The 19,962-nt window shown below is 42.5% G+C and overlaps 1 protein-coding gene across 1 annotated transcript in view; it reads right to left on the bottom strand.

The window, feature by feature from the left end:
- slit1a (slit homolog 1a (Drosophila)) overlaps window positions 1-19,962 on the bottom strand; it is a 290,699-nt gene that overhangs the window by 228,181 nt on the left and 42,556 nt on the right. Inside the window, 3 exon segments of the mRNA XM_034184458.1 lie at window positions 9,580-9,651; window positions 12,878-12,949; window positions 17,887-17,958. Of these exon segments, the coding sequence (XP_034040349.1) occupies window positions 9,580-9,651; window positions 12,878-12,949; window positions 17,887-17,958 (216 nt within the window).

Consider the following 19,962-nt stretch of genomic DNA (forward strand, 5'->3'; position numbering starts at 1 on the left):
TCGATGCAGAAAGGTTAAATGCAGATGAAACTGCGACTGGTGAACCAAAGTATTTATTTTGGGACAATTATGGATTAAGAGGTGTGAAATCTAGACCACTGATGGTGAGAACATTGTCACTGGCAGACGGGAAGAAATGTCGCGGCACAGCTGTCGATCACCTGGGCCACTGGGCATCGCTATTATGCTGAGCAACGTTGTGTGCACAAAAACACTTGACAAAAGTATACGAGGTCTGTTAGAAAAGTATCCGACCTTTTTATTTTTTGCAAAAACCATATGGATTTGAATCATGTGTGATTGCATCAGCCAAGCTTGAACCGTCATGCGCATACGTGAGTTTTTTTCCACGCCTGTCGGTTGCGTCATTCGCCTGTGAGCAGGCTTTGTGTGAGCAGTGGTCCAACCCTCTCGTCGGATTTTTATTACGAATAAAATGTCTGAACGATTTGGAGCTTTGCTGCATCAAATTTTTTCCAGAAACTGTGAGAGACCTCCAGGTGGACACCATTCGGAAAATTCAGATGGCTTTCAGGGACGATTTTATGGGGATTACACAAATTAAGGAGTGATCCAGACGGTTTAAAGACCGCCCACAGCGGCTGAGAGCGCGGCGCACTCTGAGCGCCGATCGACAGGCTGACACCCCGCTGAAACAACCAGATCATTTCCAGCGTGAAGGCTTTGTTGATCCGGGACATCGTCTGACTTACACAACAATGGCAGAAGACGTGGACATCAGTACTTTTTCAGCACATTCCACTGTTACAGGAGTTTTTTTCATGGAAAGAGGAGCGGAGGGATGCGCCACGTGCCGCTCATGGCGCGGCACAAAACCACTTCCGTGTTGGTCTCACAGGACGGCTTTCAGACGGCTTAAAGACGGCTTTCGGTGGCTTTTCAGTCATGTGACTATCCGAGAAATTGGGCATGAGCTGGACATGCCCCAACATGTCCTGTGAGGCTTCATCACGGCATTGCTTTGCGCCATGCAGACCAACATGGAGGTGGTTTTGTGCCGCGCCATGAGCAGCACGGTGGCGCATTCCTCCACTCCGCTTTCCATAACAAAAACTCCTGTAACAGTGGAATGTGCCATTCATTTCCAAACTGGACACTCTGTTGATCCGGGACGTCATCTGACTAGCACAGGAATTGCGGAAGACATGGACATCAGCACTTTTTCGGCACATTGAGACAGATGTGCGGAGGAATTCCGCGCATCGCGGTGGAGCCGCATGGTGCAAAGCAACGCCGTGATGAAGCCTCACAGGACATGCTGAGGCATGTCCAGTTCATGCACAATTTCTCGGATAGTCACACGACTGAAAAGCCGTCTGAAAGCCGTCTGAAATCCGTCCTGTGAGACCAACACAGAGGTGGTTGATGTCCACGTCTTCTGCCATTGTTGTGTAAGTCAGACGACGTCCCGGATCAACAAAGCCTTCACGTTGGAAATGATCTGGTTGTTTCAGCCTGTCGATCGGCGCTGGGAGTGTGCCACGCTCTCAGACGCTGTGGGCGGTCTTTAAACCGGCTGGAGCACTCCTTAATCTGTGTAATCCCCATAAAATCGTCCCTCAAAGCCATTTGAATTTTCCGAATGGTGTCCACCTGGAGGTCTCTCACAGTTTCTGGAAACATTTGCAGCAAAGCTCCAAATCGTTCAGACATTTATTCGCAATAAAAATTAGACGAGAGGGGTGGACCACTGCTCACACAAAGCCTGATCACAGGCGAATGACGCAACCGACAGGCGTGAAAAAACTCACGCATGCGCACGAAGGTTCAAGCTTGGCTGATGCAATCACACGTGATTCAAATCCATATAGTTTTTGCAAAAAATAAAAAGGTTGGATACTTATCTAACAGACCTCGTAGAAGAAGAAACTGAAGAATGAAATTGCTAGGCTAAGAGGTAAGTACATCATTCTGCTGTTTGTATGGGTCCGTAAATGTTAATAAAGCCAGTTAAAACCGCCGACTCAGGTAAGATGGCCAATCTACAAGTTTAGCCATTGATGTGAAACGGTGATTAGTCTGATAATGTTGAGCGACTAAGTGTAGTTGTAAGTTTAGCAGACTGAAAGATTAGATTGTTTTATGAAACCAGGCCCTGGTTGGAGGAAACGGCATCACACACCTCTCGATTACCAGGGAGACTCCGGGGTGCTCTTAGTCGGTTCAGAGACCATGCCAGACATAAACGCAGCAGGTGTCACTGACCGAACGGTCCTGCCTAAAAATCGTTCCGCCCTGCCTTCACTATGCTTGCATTATTTCTGTGCATCAGCCGCAGTTCACCGATTATCACCTCTTTTGTGCTTCAAACTGCACTCCAGTCACCATCTATCTCAGCGACAGATATCTGAAGCTTTTGTACAACAATCATGTCCAAATAAATTCAGCATTATTTCATAATAAAAAATGGAGGAAGCAATCAGAGCACAGCGACCAGACAAGCTGCTCCTGCTGCGTTCACTACACCTCCGTCATTTCAAAGCATCAGTAGCGACTCACTGATTTTCGCCTTGTTTCTGCTTAAAACTAACTTTAAAATGATTTAAGAGGTTTTACTTTGTCATCTGACGGTTAATAATCACATTATTCCCTTTGATCGCTTTGGGTTTAGAGAGTCAGTCTTGGACGAGCTTTCGCTCAAAATAAGTAAATAAAGTTTAAAAAAAGGTACAGAGAAAAGGCAGTCATTACTATGCTAACTGGGAAATCTGAAAATATTGATGCTGATGTTCTTCAGGGAATGCTAAGTTCAAGGTTCTATGGTTAACATACCAAATAGGAAATCTTCAGTGTACTATGTTCTCGGGATGTAGGCTTAGGCTGTGCCCCAAAGGTAAAAAAGAAGTCAGCAGGCTGCAGGGTTTTCTCCCAACTTACCCTATTTCTGTGAAGCAACCTGTCTGAGAAGATTAGGCAATCAAATTTTGGTTGGACTATGTACCAGGTGACGGTCACACTTTATTTTAAGATTTGGTTCACCCGCTGTAGTGTTTAAAGTTTTAGTCTTATTTACAGTACAGGTCGTTTAATTGCTTTATTGTTTATTTTTGCTTTAACAACATTGTGGTTTACATGTTTGATTGTGTTCTTGTGAAAAAACTTAATAAATTATGTTATTATTACTTCTGTTTTTTTAAATTCTATTTATTGGTCTGTCTCTCTGTCTGTCTGGCTGGAAAGGTTCAGTTTCAATGGAACAAAAACATTTTTTTTGCTACCAGATCCTACTTAGTCTGCGTGGTTTGCTAGTTTCTTTTAATCCCAGCTCTTAATTGCTTTGACCAATAACAGTTATTGAAACCCTACCCTTCCCTAGGTTCAGGCAGTCACGCAGGAATTGTTTACATAGCCACACGTAACTTGAGTGTGGACATTGCTATAGAGGCAAGTAAAGACAACCTGGGAGGAAGAGACATTGCAAACAAAATTTTCACTGGGAGGTAAAGTTAATTCAATCATTGCATGGTAACAAATTGGGCTATAAATGCATATCACAGAAGAATGGATGAGTGACCTTAGCAGAGGTCTGTGCTTTTAGAAGTGCCTATTTAGTGAACATCATCATTGGTTCGGGCAGCACGGTGGCTTAGTGGTTAGCACTGTTGTCTCACCGAGAGAAGGTCATGGATTCAATTCCCACCTGTGGCCTTTCTGTGTAGAGTTTGCATCTTCTCCCCGTGTTTGCGTGGGTTCTCTCCGGGTGCTCCGGCTTCCTCCCACATCCAAAGACATGCAGGGTAGGTGGATTGGAAACTTTAAATTGTCCATAGGTGTGCGTGCAGGTGTGAATGTGTTTGTTTTTCTATACGTGGCCCTATGACAGACTGGCATCCTGTACAAGATCTACCCCGCCCAACGCCCTATGACTGCTGGGATAGGCTCCAGCCACCTGTGACCTGATCTTGGATCAGCAGTTGAAGATGAATGTATGTGTGTACTGTTAGTTCCCATCATTACTATTGGAGGAGCTACACTAATTTGCAACAACTGTGTGTGTGTGTCTGGATTTTACTGCACAATTACTCAAGACCACAAAGTCATAGACCCAAGATATTTAGAATATAGGTTTATCTCATTAACGTCTTGTTTGAGTTCACAGGGCACCAACCTTGATCTACTTTTTCTGCATCAAATCAGGGGGGACTCATACATCAGTGAGTGCATGCATACTTGTTCCACTACTCCGTACCAAATCAGCATAAGGTACTGGTTAGAGGAATAGAGTAAAAAGTACAGAAAGAGCACAAGTTTGGCAGTTAATCTTGCATATAGAGGAAGAGAATCAAAGTGGGTTTGTGCGCCACCTGAAGGCAGAGGGTTTTCACATTAAGCTCCCTTGTTAGGACCATAAAAGCAGAGACCCTAACAAGTCCCACTGCGCACTGAGCTCAAGCGCAAAGCCACACAAATGCTTTCTTTCCCATTGTAAACTGCTCTTTGTGTCTCTGTCTCTCTTCTTCAGGCACGCAGTCACAGCTGTGCACTTGTAATAGCGGCAAAAGTCTTCTTCAGGGGGCTGAGAACCTTTTAAGTCCATTAAACGTTGCAGGCGGGAGTGAGACAGGGCTGTAACCTAACCGCATCAGACTGGAACCAGAACCCATGGGGTGGCCCATGACGCAGAACTCGGGAATTAAGAAAAACCTTTGTCTTCTACTTACCACTTCTATACTACCAGACCTAATATTTAACAAGTGCATAATGACTCAAGAACTCCTACCTGTCAATCAACCACATGCACTACAAAGATTGCATTTTTTTTTTCTGATTTCGTGCTGTGCTAGACTGAACATTTGTTTTTACTGTGAAAGAAAGTGTGGCAATTCCACACCTAAAAGCATATTTTTCACGGCCCATTACAGCTCTCTTTTACCCGGACCAAGGACAAAGAACAAATGAGTGTATGTACAAGACACACCGCAAATCAATTAAGCAATGTTAAACAAAGTCTCACTCTCCAGAAAGCAGCAAAAAAATGCCAATGCTAGGTTTGCAGTCATGAGCATGAAGTTTGATTGGAAGAAAGAGGCGAGCTGTGTTAGCACAATCCTTTTGAGTCTTGGCACAGGCCGCTGCTACAGATGGACTAATCACAGTTGTTCAAGGCCATCCTCTGGTCTGGGAGGGCTCTGTCTGTGCTGTGTTATTCTAAACAGACAGACAACTCATTGCTGCTCAGTGTTAGTCAGCCGCTAACAGGTCAGCTTTGCTCTCAGTGATGAAGCTTTGCCCTGACGCAGTACTGGATTTTTTGTTTTGTTTTGTTTTTTTGGCAACATGTGGATGTAGGTGCAAGGAAGTGAAATATTCAAGATGGTCTTAAACATCAAAAGCAAGACAAACTGACGGTGGGCTGAGGTTGAGATCACAGGGTTAGAAGCACCACTATGTGGGATAGATGGAAGGGAAATGATTTTTCCATGTCCCACTGCTTCATTATTCCCAGATGCTACAGGTAATCTGAACGGGAATAATAGCAGCAAGAATGATCGGCGAACAGGGACACTGATTATCCCTACAAAAAAAAAAAAAAAAAAAAAGCAAAAACAAAAACCTCTGTTGCAGATGGGAATAAAAGTTTAGCATTCCTGCGGGACTTTTACACTGCGCGGTGTGCGAGTGTATGCGGATGTGTGACTGTGTGGGTTTGGCCTTAACAAGTGGAAACTGAACGAGCACTGATGACACATTTCATTCATAGGTTGGAGGAATATGACTTCACTTGTACGCCAAGTTTTCAAGAACTTCTCCGGTGGCATAAAACAACCTCATTAAATAATATGGTATCCCTTCACCTGGCACGCGTTTCAAAGTGTAACGCCGCCTGCTGTTACTCAGACTCCCTGTCACCACTGGACTGACTCACAGGTTGACGTTCACAGAAAGTCTGCAGACTTGCATGACTTAGCAAAGCTGGGCCCCGACTCAATCTTTGTTTATATTATTGCAGTAAAACATATCTTGCATGTTGTGTAATTGTCACACCTTGCATCGCTTGCAGACTGTGTTGAATTTCGATCTTGCACTGAGCTAACCTTTGTATACAGAGCCATTAAGTATAGACGAGGATGGGGACTCTGCTTAAAATGGACGACAAGCTAATGCAATCTGTTGTTTTGTTTTGAGCGCATAAGTCCTCACACAGGGAGCAATATCCAATTTCCCGCTAAGTGTCAACATGGACTCTTATAATGTAAATGAAAACTGTTCTTGTTTTTCAATTATTATAGGTCATTAAAGACACTACAGCGGTTGTTATCTGGTGTTCCGGTGTTGCAGACTGAACGGTCCGCCCCTAAAAATTGGTCCGCCCTGCCTTCACTGTGCATGCGTCATTTCGGACCTCAGCAGAGAAGAGACTCTGAGATAGAGTCTCTTCACCCAAAGCGATCAAATGGATTAATGGGATTATTAACCATCAGATGCCAAGGTAAAACCTCTTAAATCATTCTCAAGTCAGTTTTAAGCAGAAATGAGATGTAATTGGCTCATGTAGCTGTGGCGCTCTGATCGATTCCTCCGTCTTTTATGATGAAATAATGCTGAATTTATATGAAAATGATTTTTGCACAAAAGCTTCAGATATCTGTCGCTGAGACAGAGGATGACTGGAGTGCAGTCTGAAGCAGAAACAAGGTGATAATCCGTAAACCGCACCTGATGACGCATGTGCAGTGAAGGCAGGGCAGACCGATTTTTATGGGAAACCGTTCGGTCTGTGACACCGGCATTCCAAAATTTCAATCTGGTTCTGCTGTGGAATCCACCAAAAGTGATAGGGTGTTACAGCAGGTTCTGAGCCCTCCCCTATTAGCAACAGTCATAACATAACAGAATTCATTCAGTGATAAAAAAAAAAGTTCTCATTGCTTCTGAGTATTGCTCTTAATTACATTAAATCCTGATTAAAAGAAAAAAAAATCATATATATCCCCATTTATATGTCATGTTTGCTGAAATAGTTAGCAAGCTCTTGTCATCCAGTGGGAGCTGCTTAACACTGTACCATTAACTAGGCTAACGAAAGCAACAACTGGCTTTCATTAATCGGCATCAGCAGTCAATGTTTACGATTTCTATAACTGACAGAAAACACAAACTGTGTGACGTGTGATGGAATAATGAGCCTGTGTAACAAAGCGTCATAGAATTCATGCTTTCTTTAGGTCTCTAAAAGCTAACGGTACTGCTTCCAGCCTGCTAGCTTCTTATCGATATTCAAATGAGGCACATACAACTGAGCTGTAAATAAAAATGCAATGTCAGAGTTTAAATTGCTATAAGTCAGATACACATACAGCTAATATAATCAAGCTAAAGACATGGTTCATGCTGGTGATGTTTAGTCAGAAAAGTGCAACAAAAGAAATGTATAGCACCACCAAAAGGTCTGGGGTGATAAAGTTACGCGCAGATCAATGTAGCAAGCAAGGCTGCAATAATGTGAATACATCTTCATTTCTTAACATTATAAATTACTAGAAGCACTCAGAGAGTGCAAACCTCCGCCAAGGCCATGGGGTCACTGACGCCATAACATCTACACGCCGTGGAATCATTGAACCTAAAAAAGTCTAACAATGATGTTTGCTCAGTAGTAAAAAAAAAGTTTCATCTGCTGTGACTGGATAGCATGTATCCTTAGCGCTTGGCATCACAGTTTATTGCAACTTGCACCTTTCCCAGAAGCTACTGTCATCTGAGCACTGATATTGATATTGCATGTGCTTATAGACAAAAACAAATAAGAGACAAAATTCAATTTATTATTCAACTAAACTGCAAATATATGAATTTTTTAACATTTATGAAACACTTCTCTAAACAAAGCCATAGGGTCACTGACCCTAAAGAGATTCCCTCCTTGGCACAGTGATCTATTTCTTTTTGTCTTTTTCTCTAAAATTGTATATAATAATCATTAGATTATTAATATACAAACAAAAATACATTTAAGAAATATTCCAAATGCATTTTAGGTGTTTGTCCACTGACCATCTGTGAATATAAGTAAAATTTTGCTACTGGTGTGTTTAAACAACATACTGGGTTTTTCATTCAAAGTATAAACATAGTTGTCTTGTGATTTTCATAGCTATTAAGGGCTAAATAATCAATGAGTTTACATGGTGATTAATATTTAATAACATACACACACATATATACTCAACAAAAATATAAACGCAACACTTTTGGTTTTGCTCCCATTTTGTATGAGATTAACTCAAAGATCTAAAACTTTTTCCACATACACAATATCACCATTTCCCTCAAATACTGTGCACAAACCAGTCTAAATCTGTGATAGTGAGCACTTCTCCTTTGCTGAGATAATCCATCCCACCTTACAGGTGTGCCATATCAAGATGCTGATTAGACACCATGATTAGTGCACAGGTGTGCCTTAGACTGTCCACAATAAAAGGCCACTCTGAAAGGTGCAGTTTTGTTTTATTGGGGGGGGGATACCAGTCAGTATCTGGTGTGACCACCATTTGCCTCATGCAGTGCAACACATCTCCTTCGCATCATCTGTGAAGAGAACACCTCTCCAAAGTGCCAAACAGCAGCGAATGTGAGCATTTGCCCACTCAAATCGGTTACGACGACGAACTGGAGTCAGGTCGAGACCCCGATGAGGACGACGAGCATGCAGATGAGCTTCCCTGAGACAGTTTCTGACAGTTTGTGCAGAAATTCTTTGGTTATGCAAACCGATTGTTCCAGCAGCAGTCCGAGTGGCTGGTCTCAGACGATCTTGGAGGTGAACATGCTGGATGTGGAGGTCCTGGGCTGGTGTGGTTACATGTGGTCTGCGGTTGTGAGGCTGGTTGGATGTACTGCCCAATTCTCTGAAACGCCTTTGGAGACGGCTTATGGTAGAGAAATGAACATTCAATACACGAGCAACAGTTCTGGTTGACATTCCTGCTGTCAGCATGCCAATTGCACGCTCCCTCAAATCTTGCGACATCTGTGGCATTGTGCTGTGTGATAAAACTGCACCTTTCAGAGTGGCCTTTTATTGTGGGCAGTCTAAGGCACACCTGTGCACTAATCATGGTGTCTAATCAGCATCTTGATATGGCACACCTGTGAGGTGGGATGGATTATCTCAGCAAAGGAGAAGTGCTCACTATCACAGATTTAGACTGGTTTGTGCACAGTATTTGAGAGAAATGGTGATATTGTATATGTGGAAAAAGTTTTAGATCTTTGAGTTCATCTCATACAAAATGGGAGCAAAACCAAAAGTGTTGCGTTTATATTTTTGTTGAGTACATATATATATATATATATATATATATATATATATATATATGTGAAATAAATGCTTGGACGTATTCCGGTAATTTCAATTCAATCTGTATTATTTCTACTTTAAATTACTACAAACCAAAAAAAATTCACATTATGCCAACCACTAAAATGTGCAGGTTTAAGAGACACAAATGTCATAAAATCGGAAAGCAAACAGATGACAAAGACAGATAGGGAGCACACTGACAGAAGAAAAATGTGTGCAATCAACAGAAATACAACCGTGAGTGGACTTACAGTCGAGACAGGGCAGGGTTCTTCTGAAACAGCAGCTCAGGAAGCTGTTGCAGTTGATTACGGTTCAGACGCCTGCGGGAGAGAAAGCATACGATCAACCATTGAGTTCTGTATGTGTGCGTGCCCTCGAGTGTGTAGGCTGTGAATAATTTCAGCTAGTCGCCTTAGAATCAGCTAGCTACAGGCTATTGTGCTTCAGCGCTGTGCTGAATGCCGCATAAATATTCAACTAGAAGTTCAGGGAAATTAAACCTCTGCTCGCAGACAGTCTGGTTAATTATCTCAGTGCAGTAAAATAACACCAGTACAATTCTATTCTGAAAAGTTTCTCAGCGAATGCGTAAAATACACCCCCAAAAAGATATTTGATATAGGGTGGACTATCAAAATAAAAGGTTTCTAAATCAAATTTAAATAATTATATGTGGTACCAAAGGGTAGGAAGCCTTGACAGGAATAGTGGTTGGCAACAGGGTTCATGTCAATGAACTAATGTCCAAAAACTGGCAGGCTTTATGCTAATACAACGATTAAGTCAAAGAAGAACAGACTGTTGCTAATCTGTTGGAAACCACAACTTTCTTCCCCCATGAAAGGCCCACTGGAGGCACATGAGAGTGAAAGCAGTGGCTGCAAATGTGAAAGGCAGAATGGTAACATGCCTTCAGTCACATTGAGACAGATGCTGGGACCTGTGCCACTCTCTGTATATATACAGAGAAGAGCGCCTGGCCAGCTGAGGTGGAGATTTAGTGCGTAATGGGCATTAATGGTCTGCTGCTGCTCAATTCATGCTGAAATGTACCTGCTGGTGGGTTCGCAGCTTTTAAACATTAGAGAAACGAGCCGCTTAATTTCCACATTGATCTGGCACATGGATGTGTCTACTCAGTGTTCAGCTGAATATGGAGGAGGAGGAGGGAAGGCGAAGCTGCACATGAGCTCGAACTCGGTAATGTAAATTGTTAATGTGGGTTTCAGATTAGGGGAAAGTGTTTTACGAGTTAACCAGCGTGCATGTCCTAAACATCATCTGTTCTGCAGGTTTCCATGTGGGGGAAAAAAAAATCATTTGCCAGTGAGCTAGCTGAGGTGTGGTTGACTGTATTTGCATGTTTTCCTTGCGGGTTTACGGGATGTTAAGAAGTCCTGGTGCTGTCCAGATGAGCCAGAGTCAGCAGTGGGGACTTGGCCTCCTAAGACCACATATCCCACTGAGGTCATTACTGTCTAACAAAATTTATCATGCTATAATTTAAGAAACGTTTGATCTTCTACTAATCCTAGATCCTTTGGCTGATTTCTATCAAACTTGTTACGTGGATGACAGTCAACCACAGAATTTGCTAAAGGTCAATCATTGTGGTCAAAGGACCAAATTTAAATTTTTTCCACTCTAATTCTCACCAGATTTGGCACACACATGGAGTCAGGTTCCACAGGTGCCCAGCAAGGTCAAGTTTGCAAAAGGACACTCACTGGACAAAGATCATGTCTGCCTGTCTGTTTATTGAGCCACTCCTTCCGGTTCCTTTAGCTGATTTCTACCAAACATGGTATGTGAATGACCTTGAAACTCCTTTTAAAGAATTCAGTTTGGAAAAGGTCAATGTTAAGGAATTGTATTTTCAACCCGATTTGGACAAAATGTGGCACACACTCGGGTGGATTCCAGCACTTTCCTGGCACAGTCAGCCACAGATCAATCATTTGGGTGACCATCAAGGTCATTGGGGTGAAATGTCATATTGACATAGCCCTTAATGTCTTCATCTCCGCTGGTATTATTACCTCATAAAAACTAACCCAATGCTCCACCATCTTAGCACTTGATCTGTGACTCACTGATTCTTCCTGTTAGTCCCATTAGACTCAAATATAGAAGGATTCCACAGACTTGACTGGAATGAAGATCAGCAGCTCCAAATCAGAGGGTGTTGGGGTGGTTTGTCCCCTCTGGGTCAGAGGAGAAATATTGCCTGCAGTGGAGTTCAAGTACTCTCAGGATCTTGTTTATGAGTGAGGATAAGATGGACTGTGAGATTGGCTGATGGATTGGGCCTGTGTCTGAGATGCTGCAGACATTGTACAAGCTTCTTGTGGTAAAGAAGGAGCTGAGCCAGAAGGGAAGGCTCTTGATTTACTTGTCGATTTATGCTCCTATCCTCACCCAAAGCTCCTGACTACAGGGTCAGGAGCTTTGGGTAATGACTGAAAGAACAAGGTTGTAGATACAAGCACCAGAAATGAGATTCCTATGCAAGATATCTGGGCTTACACTCCGGGACAGGGTGAAAAGTATGAATATCTGGGAGGGACTCGAAGAAGACCTGCTGATTCTTCACATCAAAAAGAGCCATCTGAAATGGTTTGGGCATCTGCTGAGGATGGTCCCTTGTGGTCTGCTTAAGGAAGACTTCCAGGCATGAAAAACTGGGAGGAGGCCCTGGGAAAGCTGCCAAGACCTGCTGAAGGGATTACACTTCCCACGTGGCTTGGGAAGGCCTCAAGATCCCCCAGAATAAAGTTAAAGGATTTGGCCGAGGATAGGGAAGGGTGTGCTTACATTTTTGATTTGCTGCTACTGCAACCCAAACCCAGTTATGCAGCAGACAATGAATGACTCTCATATCAGATCAGATATAGAAGGAAGTGCTGGTGCTGTGCATTGCCCCATGCACCACCCTAAAGAACCACCCTCTGTGAGCTATACGGCCATTACACAGACAGAGCAACGGTCCATCCTTGTCTTCCACAAGCAACAATCTACTGTATCGAACACGTCCAGGTAATGTATGGGTATTCCCTTAGCCTCGTACACTTGTCAAGGTCCTCAGCACTGAGGATCGGCACTGCTCAGGGAAACGTGCCACACTGTTGTAATGTTATAATCGATACTCCATCACAGTGCAAGTAGTAATCCTCATTTGGGTCTCCCTACTTAACTACTTATCTTACTAAATTAATTTCAGTGATATCCAAGGATTCTCCACAGAGACTTAGTACCAAAGACATATAGTCACGATCTTAAGTCTCGAGTTAGAATCTAGTTTTAACAACCATACTGTAAGACCGAAAGGGCCAGACTTGGACCTCCATCCTCCTGTAAATAGCATCACCATACACCTCATGACTTCATAAGACCTTCCAACATCTTTTAAAATCAAAAGCTGTGCTCCAAGTGACATAAATGTGGCTACCAAGGTAGTAGTTTGTATTTCAGATGACTGAAAATTAAGTGAAAGTGTAGAAATGAAACAGTCAGCAATGCCTACAGGAAACCCTGGGTGGTACTCACAGTCTTTCCACCTCCTTCATGTCATCAAAAGCCCCCCGCTCAACCACAGTAATCTGGTTCTCCATCAGTTGCCTGCAGGAAGAGAACAAGAAAGGTATAGAAAGTGAGGGATTTCGAAACAACTCGATATAATGTGGTTTTGAGTTTTTATGAGTGCGTAGATGGTCACTTTATAATTAACAAAGTGGGGTCTCGATGAAAAGACATCTTGCAGTATATGTATTCAAGCTGGCACGCAGTGTCTCACACACAGGGCAGTGGTGTGACTCGGGCACAGTGCGGAATCTTGGCAAAAGAAGCAAGGATAGCAGCCAGGAAAGTTTTCCAAGGTGGCTCAGTAAGTGTGGGTCTGGGCTCTGGTGTGGTCTAGTGGGTGCAGTGGCTGGGTGGAGGAAACACACGAAAGGTAGGCAGGGGGTCAGAGAATGTCAGAGGAGAAACTGACATGCAGGTTCAAGGAAAAGTAAGCTTTGCATGTGTGTACGTGTTGTACATGTGGAGATTATCAGAGCTGCAGGCATTTCAGCGAGGATATACAAACTGATAGATGCACGGCTTACTGTACCTGCACACAAACCTGCAGTAACACATCATTTCCTTAGCTGCACTGCCAAAGCTAACGCGCGCACACACACACACACACACACAAAAGAGGCTTGGATGGTTTTGGAAGTGTTACAATAACACAAGGTCAGGAAGGAGAGAAAAGTGTCCAGCGGATTTCGAAGCAACAAGAGCTTTCCTTCATTAAGTGTACAACTGTTCTGTGTTGAAGGCGACCTCTCACGTCTCCTGTGAGGCTGCGCTACGCTGCGACTCAGCAGCCTAGGCTTCCTCCCCATCGAATATAAATGCTAATCACTGTTCACACTCCATAAACATCGAGAGGAAAAAATGCAATTCACCTCTGATCTCTTCCTCATGAATTTAGATGGAAATGGAAAAATAGAAGAACAGTTTTGAATTGAGGAAACTTTAATTTGCTCCCCCCCCCCCACCTCCAATCTATAGCCTTTCATCGTATCTTCTGTCTGATTGTTCCTTTATTGTTCAAAGTTTGTTCAAAAACAGTTGTTTTTATGACAAGCCGAGGTTCCTGTGCCACACAACGAGACATAGACTGACTGTGTTGATGTTAGACTGGCAGGATAGAAGGCAGCTGATTTAAAGCTAAACCTCCATTCCTGTTTGTCCCCTCAGAGGGTTCAAAAGGGTCAGCAGGATCAGAGGTCAATCCACTATTGTTCGTCATGCTGTTGCTCTTAAAAGATCACTGCCACAATCACATTTTCAAGGACAAGTTTTGTTTACATACTACTAGCGAGTAACAAGAACAGGTCATGGTAAACATTTGTGCAGTTGTTGGTCCCGTAGACAACGAAATCCAGAGGTCTTTCTAGTCTATGTCAAAGTTATTACTACCAGGACCATAAAATCAAGCATTTGTCAGAACACCGATGGAAAGTCTAGCTCTTTGAAATCACTCCACACAGATTTACTATTCAGTACAACACTGTTTCTATTTCTTAATGATTGATGAGTGATTGGTGTATATTTAGTCCAAGACAAATTCATCAATTTAGAAATGTTTATGTATCCATCCTCTGACCTTTCTAAAGCAAACTGGCTGTAAAAGTGATGATTTCATTGTGCTATAATAATGAGGGCAAATACTTATGCGTTCCATTATTTTGGCCATGATATTCTTATTGGAATCATCCCATGTGTTTACACTGAGCATTTAGTGGGCACAATTTTAATATAATTTTTCTTTTAATACAGTTAAACCTACGCTGCATCCAGAAAGTATTCACAGCACTTCACTTTTTCCACATTTTTTCATGTTACAGCCTTATTCCAAAATGGATGAAATAAATTTTTTCCTTCAAAATTCTACACACAATACCCCATAATGTGAATGTGAAAAAGTTTTATATACATACATACATATATATATATATATATATATATATATATATATATATATATATGCAAATTTATTTAAAAAAACAACAAGTAAGAAATCACATGTACATAAGTATCCACAGCCTTTACCACGAAGCTCAAAATTGAGCCCAGGTATATCCTGTTTCCACTGATCATCCTTGAGATGTTTTTGGAGTCCACCTGGGGTAAATTAAGTTGACTGGACATGATATGGAAAGACACACACCTGTCTACATATAAGGTCCCACAGTTGACAGTGCATGTCAGAGCACAAACCAAACATGAAGTCAAAGGAATTCTCGAGGCACAAATCTGGGGAAGGGTACAGAAACATTTCTGCTGCTTTGAAGGTCCCAATAAGAACAGTGGCCTCCGTCATCTGTAAATGGAAGAAGTTTGGATCCACCAGGACTCTTCCTAGAGCTGGCTACCTGTCTAAACTGAGTGATTTGTGGAGAACGGCCTTAGTCAGGGAGGTGACCAAGAACCCAATGGTCACTCTGTCAGAGCTCCAGCATTCCTCTGTGTAGAGAGGAGAACCCTCCAGAAGGGCAACCATCTCTGCAGCAATCTACCATTCACGCCTATATGGTAGAGTGGCCAGACGGAAGCCAGTCCTTAGTAAAAGGCACATGGCAGCGCACCTAGAGTTTGCCAAAAGGCACCAGAAGGACTCTCAGACGATGAGAAACAAAATTCTCTGGTTTAATGAGACAAAGATTGAACTCTTTGGTGTGAATGCCAGGTGTCATGTTTGGAGGAAACTAGGGACCATCCCTACAGTGAAGCACGGTGGTGGCAGCATCATGCTGTGGGGATGTTTTTCAGTGGCAGGAACTGGGAGACTAGTCAGGATTGAAGGAAAGATAAATGCAGCAATGCACAGAGACATCCTGGATGAAAACCTGCTCCAGAGGGTTCTTGACCTCAAATTGGGGTGACAGTTCATTTTTAGGTAGGACAATGACTCCAAGCACACAGCCAAGATTTCAAAGGAGCGGCTTCAGGACAACTCTGTAAATGTCCTTGATTGGCTCAGCCAGAGCCAAGACTTTGTGAGGCTGTGCATCGACGCTCCCCATTCAACCTGATGGAGCTTGAGAGGTGCTGCAAAGAGGAAGGCACAAAACTGTCCATAGTTAAGTGCACCAAGCTTGTGGCATCATATTCAAGAAGACTTGAGGCTGTAACTGCTGCCAAAGGTGCATCAACAAAGTATTGAGCAAAGGGTGTGAATACTTATGTACACGTGATTTCTTAGTTTTTTTTATTTTTAATAAATACAAAAAAAACTTTTTTCATGTTGTCATTATGGGGTTCTGTGAGTAGAATTTTGGAGAGAAAATGAATTTACTCCATTCTGGAATGAGGCTGTAACAAAATGAGGAAAAAGTGATGTGCTGTGAATACTTTCTAGATGGACTGTAATTTTTTTTTCTGTGATATCATAAATTATAAGTATAGGAACTTTTAGAGGCATTCACTTATGTTAACAGTGACATTCATGTCTCTAATTCCTTCTTCCTTTGCGATCAAGAAATGCCTGGGCAAAGGTGTTTGGCAATCCTGTCATCCTTGTAGGTCATTGAAGATCCAAGTCTATAGGGTCCTGGCGTTTCCTGTCTTACTGTAGGATTGGAATATTGGGTACCACTGGAATGACTGCATCACACGAAGGTTACTTAGGGAGCCTCAGATGAGAACAATCACTTGCATTGTGAGGGACCATCAGCTACATCATTTTGGCCATGTGAAGCATTTCTCTGTGCATGCATCAGCATGTACGCGTGTCAAAGCTGAGGACCCCAGTAGCTGGAGAAGGCCAAAGGGATACACATGTTTCTTCTGGCTGTGGCAGACAGATGGTTGCTTTTATCCAGCAAGATGGTTCCATGATCTGGTTAGATATACTAACACTCGGCACCAGTGCATGCTTCGAGACCCGATTTGAAGTGATGTCACAAAATGTAAGGACTCACAAATGTCTTCACAGCACTGTATATACAATAACCAACTTTACCTGTTAGTGGAACAAATTTCCTCGCACAATAATCTCTTACTTTTATATGAATAAGCCGGTACACTGCTTGTTCACAATGGCTATGACCTCCTCATGGTAGCATTCCCAAGGTGAATAAAGTTCTCTTGCCATGTTAAATTTGCATCGTGTGTGGATGATACATATATTTTAAGAGAAAGAGCAGCATGTCAGTTGTGTGTTGCAGGTTTACGTAAAGTAGTGGTAGCAGTCAGGGAATCTGTTTTAAGCACCCCTGGAGGGGAGATGTTTCCTCCTTCCTCGCCAGTGACAAGGTAACAACATGGAGGTATTTAACCTCAACACTGTATAAGCAAGCACGGAAAAGGAGGATGACAAGAAGGGACACAGAGCGGTGTGAACAAGGAAGCCAGTGCTTGGAAAAGAAGTAGAGGACTGGGGGGGGTGAAAGGTTAACGAAGGGGCTTTACTGGGTAAAAGGAATTATATGCAGCTCGTGTTACATTTAAAACAAGTTCAGGTCTACACAGCTTCCCCTCAGGCTCTGTTTTTAACACTTTTAGCAAAACGCATAAGTGCATGCGCATGCATGCACACACATTAACTACCGCTTTAACACAATTACCCAAAGTCACAAGTGCTGTTTAATTTCAACACAGAGGGAGCCGATGACTTCAGCTGCTTGTGTTAACTGAGGCGAGAGCCTATTAAGGACTCGTGCTCATGTAGACAATGCATGTGGATGTGTGGGAGCGCAGAGTAAGTGTGTGTGTCTATGGAGCAATAAGTGCTACTACAAATGGTAGAATACAGTGAGAGTAAAAGAAATTACATCACGAGTGGTGTTACTGCATAGCTTAATGCACTCTGGAGGTGGACTCTTAACAAAAGCATCTCCATTTCAGCAAATGAGTACAGACACGCTAATTTGGGTATTTTCAGCTGCAAAGATAGACATTGCACATATGTGCATGATGACAGACACCCAGGCACCTGACATGCACCACATACATACACCCTTTGCGTCATGTCAAAACATGTAAATATGAAGGCAGCTACTTACAAAACACGGAGGTACTTGAGTCCAGCAAAGTCACTCTTGGTGATACGTGTGAGGTTATTCCCATTCAGCTCTCTGCAATGACACACAATGCAACGTGTGATTACTTAGCATGATGATGAACAGAGATGACGACAGTAATAATGCATTTTGTGTATTCATGCAGTCATCAAAACCTTATTTGGAGGTAAGCTGCACACATGTAATGTGGCTGGATGCCAAAGCATGCTGCAAACCGTTGTAATGAGTTGTGAGAATGCTTTTAAATGTTCCAGTTTTTATGCAATGCAAATAGCCTTTGGAGTGAAGTTTTTTTTTTCATAGAAAACATACCTTTAAATGAGAAGAATGTGAAAGTTTTTGTTACAGTTACGTTTACTCTCCACTGGGAGATATTACAAGCCTCATTATCCTTTAATGACTTGGTGCTTTTGAGCAATTTCCACCAAATTACATACCACAAAAGTAAAGGTTTATTGCTCTTGAATATACAATAAAGTAGTTATTTATTTTGTACAAACTGGCAGAAATCCTTTTATAATAGGAAAATGAGCTGGCAACTAGCATAGACATTCTCTGGTTTAATAATGATGATACAAACACTGAAATATGCAGGCTAAGAGGGGTTCCATGTCCACCCAGCTCCTTGGATTAACATTTGTGATGTAACTAAATATGTAAACACTAACTCCAGAAAAAAATTTATAACATTTGGCAAGATCGCTGTCCTTGTTGTTCATTTTGTGCCCAAACCAATTTTTTTCCACAAAAAAGAGCATTAACAACAAATGCAAGTTCACACCGTTCTCCACATGTATGACCCCCACCTGCCCCACCCCACCCACAAACAAACACAATGATATCTACACAATGATTTGTCCAGTGGAGCAACCCATCATTTCATGTATAATTTCACACAGAAAACCATGGCTATTGCCATAGCTAAATAAAAGCTGATACCAACTCAACAGTGAAATCCTCAATTCAATTGATTTTCATTATACAGCACCAAAGCACAACATAAGTCACCCCTACACGCTTCACAACCACAAGGTCTAACCTTACCAACCATCTGCCTCATCAGAATAGATGATATATTGTGCTTCAGCATCATGGCATCAAAAAAAGTCACGCTTATGCTCATTTTGCTCCTGAGAAGGTACAATTCCCGACAATATTCAAATATTGATGTTAAATAACATGGTGCCTGGCACTGCCTGAAGGCCACCCTAGATTTAAAGGATTAAAAGAGGTGCACACATCAGGCTGCCTGCTTAGGTTTTGTGTTCAAGCCCTTATTCCAAAACACTGTCTTCTTTAGTTCTTCCACTGTTGGTGAGGATTACCAGGAGCCAGTGGAGAGGATTTGTGTAGGACCATAAGGTCAGAAAGCTAAGTGTTGTGTTTACACTGGGAGCAGACTCCCTGCTGAGGGCTGGAAATAGCTAGAAATGGAAATGAAGGTGAAATAATACACAAAAATTGAATTTTCAATGGACTGTTGATAGAGCCTTTGCTTTGTGATGTTACAGTCATTTCTGAAGTGCCATTTGCCTGTTGCAAGGATGACAAGCTAAACTTGGCACTGACACAGTGAGTGAGAGAATCTAGTCATAGGTTACCAGCGTTTATATAGAATAGAATAGAACAGAAACTTTACTGTCAATGCATATATATACATAAAACAAAACTTTTTCCTCTGCATTTAACCCATCCTAATTACAGTTAGACACAATCTAACCACTAGGAGCAGTGGGCAGCCACAGTCCAGTGCCCGGGGACCAACTCCAGATGTAGACGCTGCCTTGGTCAGGTGCAGAGAAAGGAGCAGACCCTAAATAAGCATGGTTTGATTGTGGGAGGAAACTGGAGTGCCTGGAGGAAACCCACATAGACACGGGGAGAACATGCAAACTCCACACAGAAAGGCTGGGAATCGATCCCACAACCTTCTTGCTTTGAGGCACCAGTGCTAACCACTAAGCCACCATGCCACCCAAGGTTGACGAAGGGTTGTGTTGACTGACAAGTCAGTTTACTCAGCACTGCTGTCCATATGATTACGTGGCCTCCATCGTA

Source organism: Thalassophryne amazonica, chromosome 13, assembly GCF_902500255.1.
Source record: "Thalassophryne amazonica chromosome 13, fThaAma1.1, whole genome shotgun sequence".
Taxonomy (NCBI): domain Eukaryota; kingdom Metazoa; phylum Chordata; class Actinopteri; order Batrachoidiformes; family Batrachoididae; genus Thalassophryne; species Thalassophryne amazonica.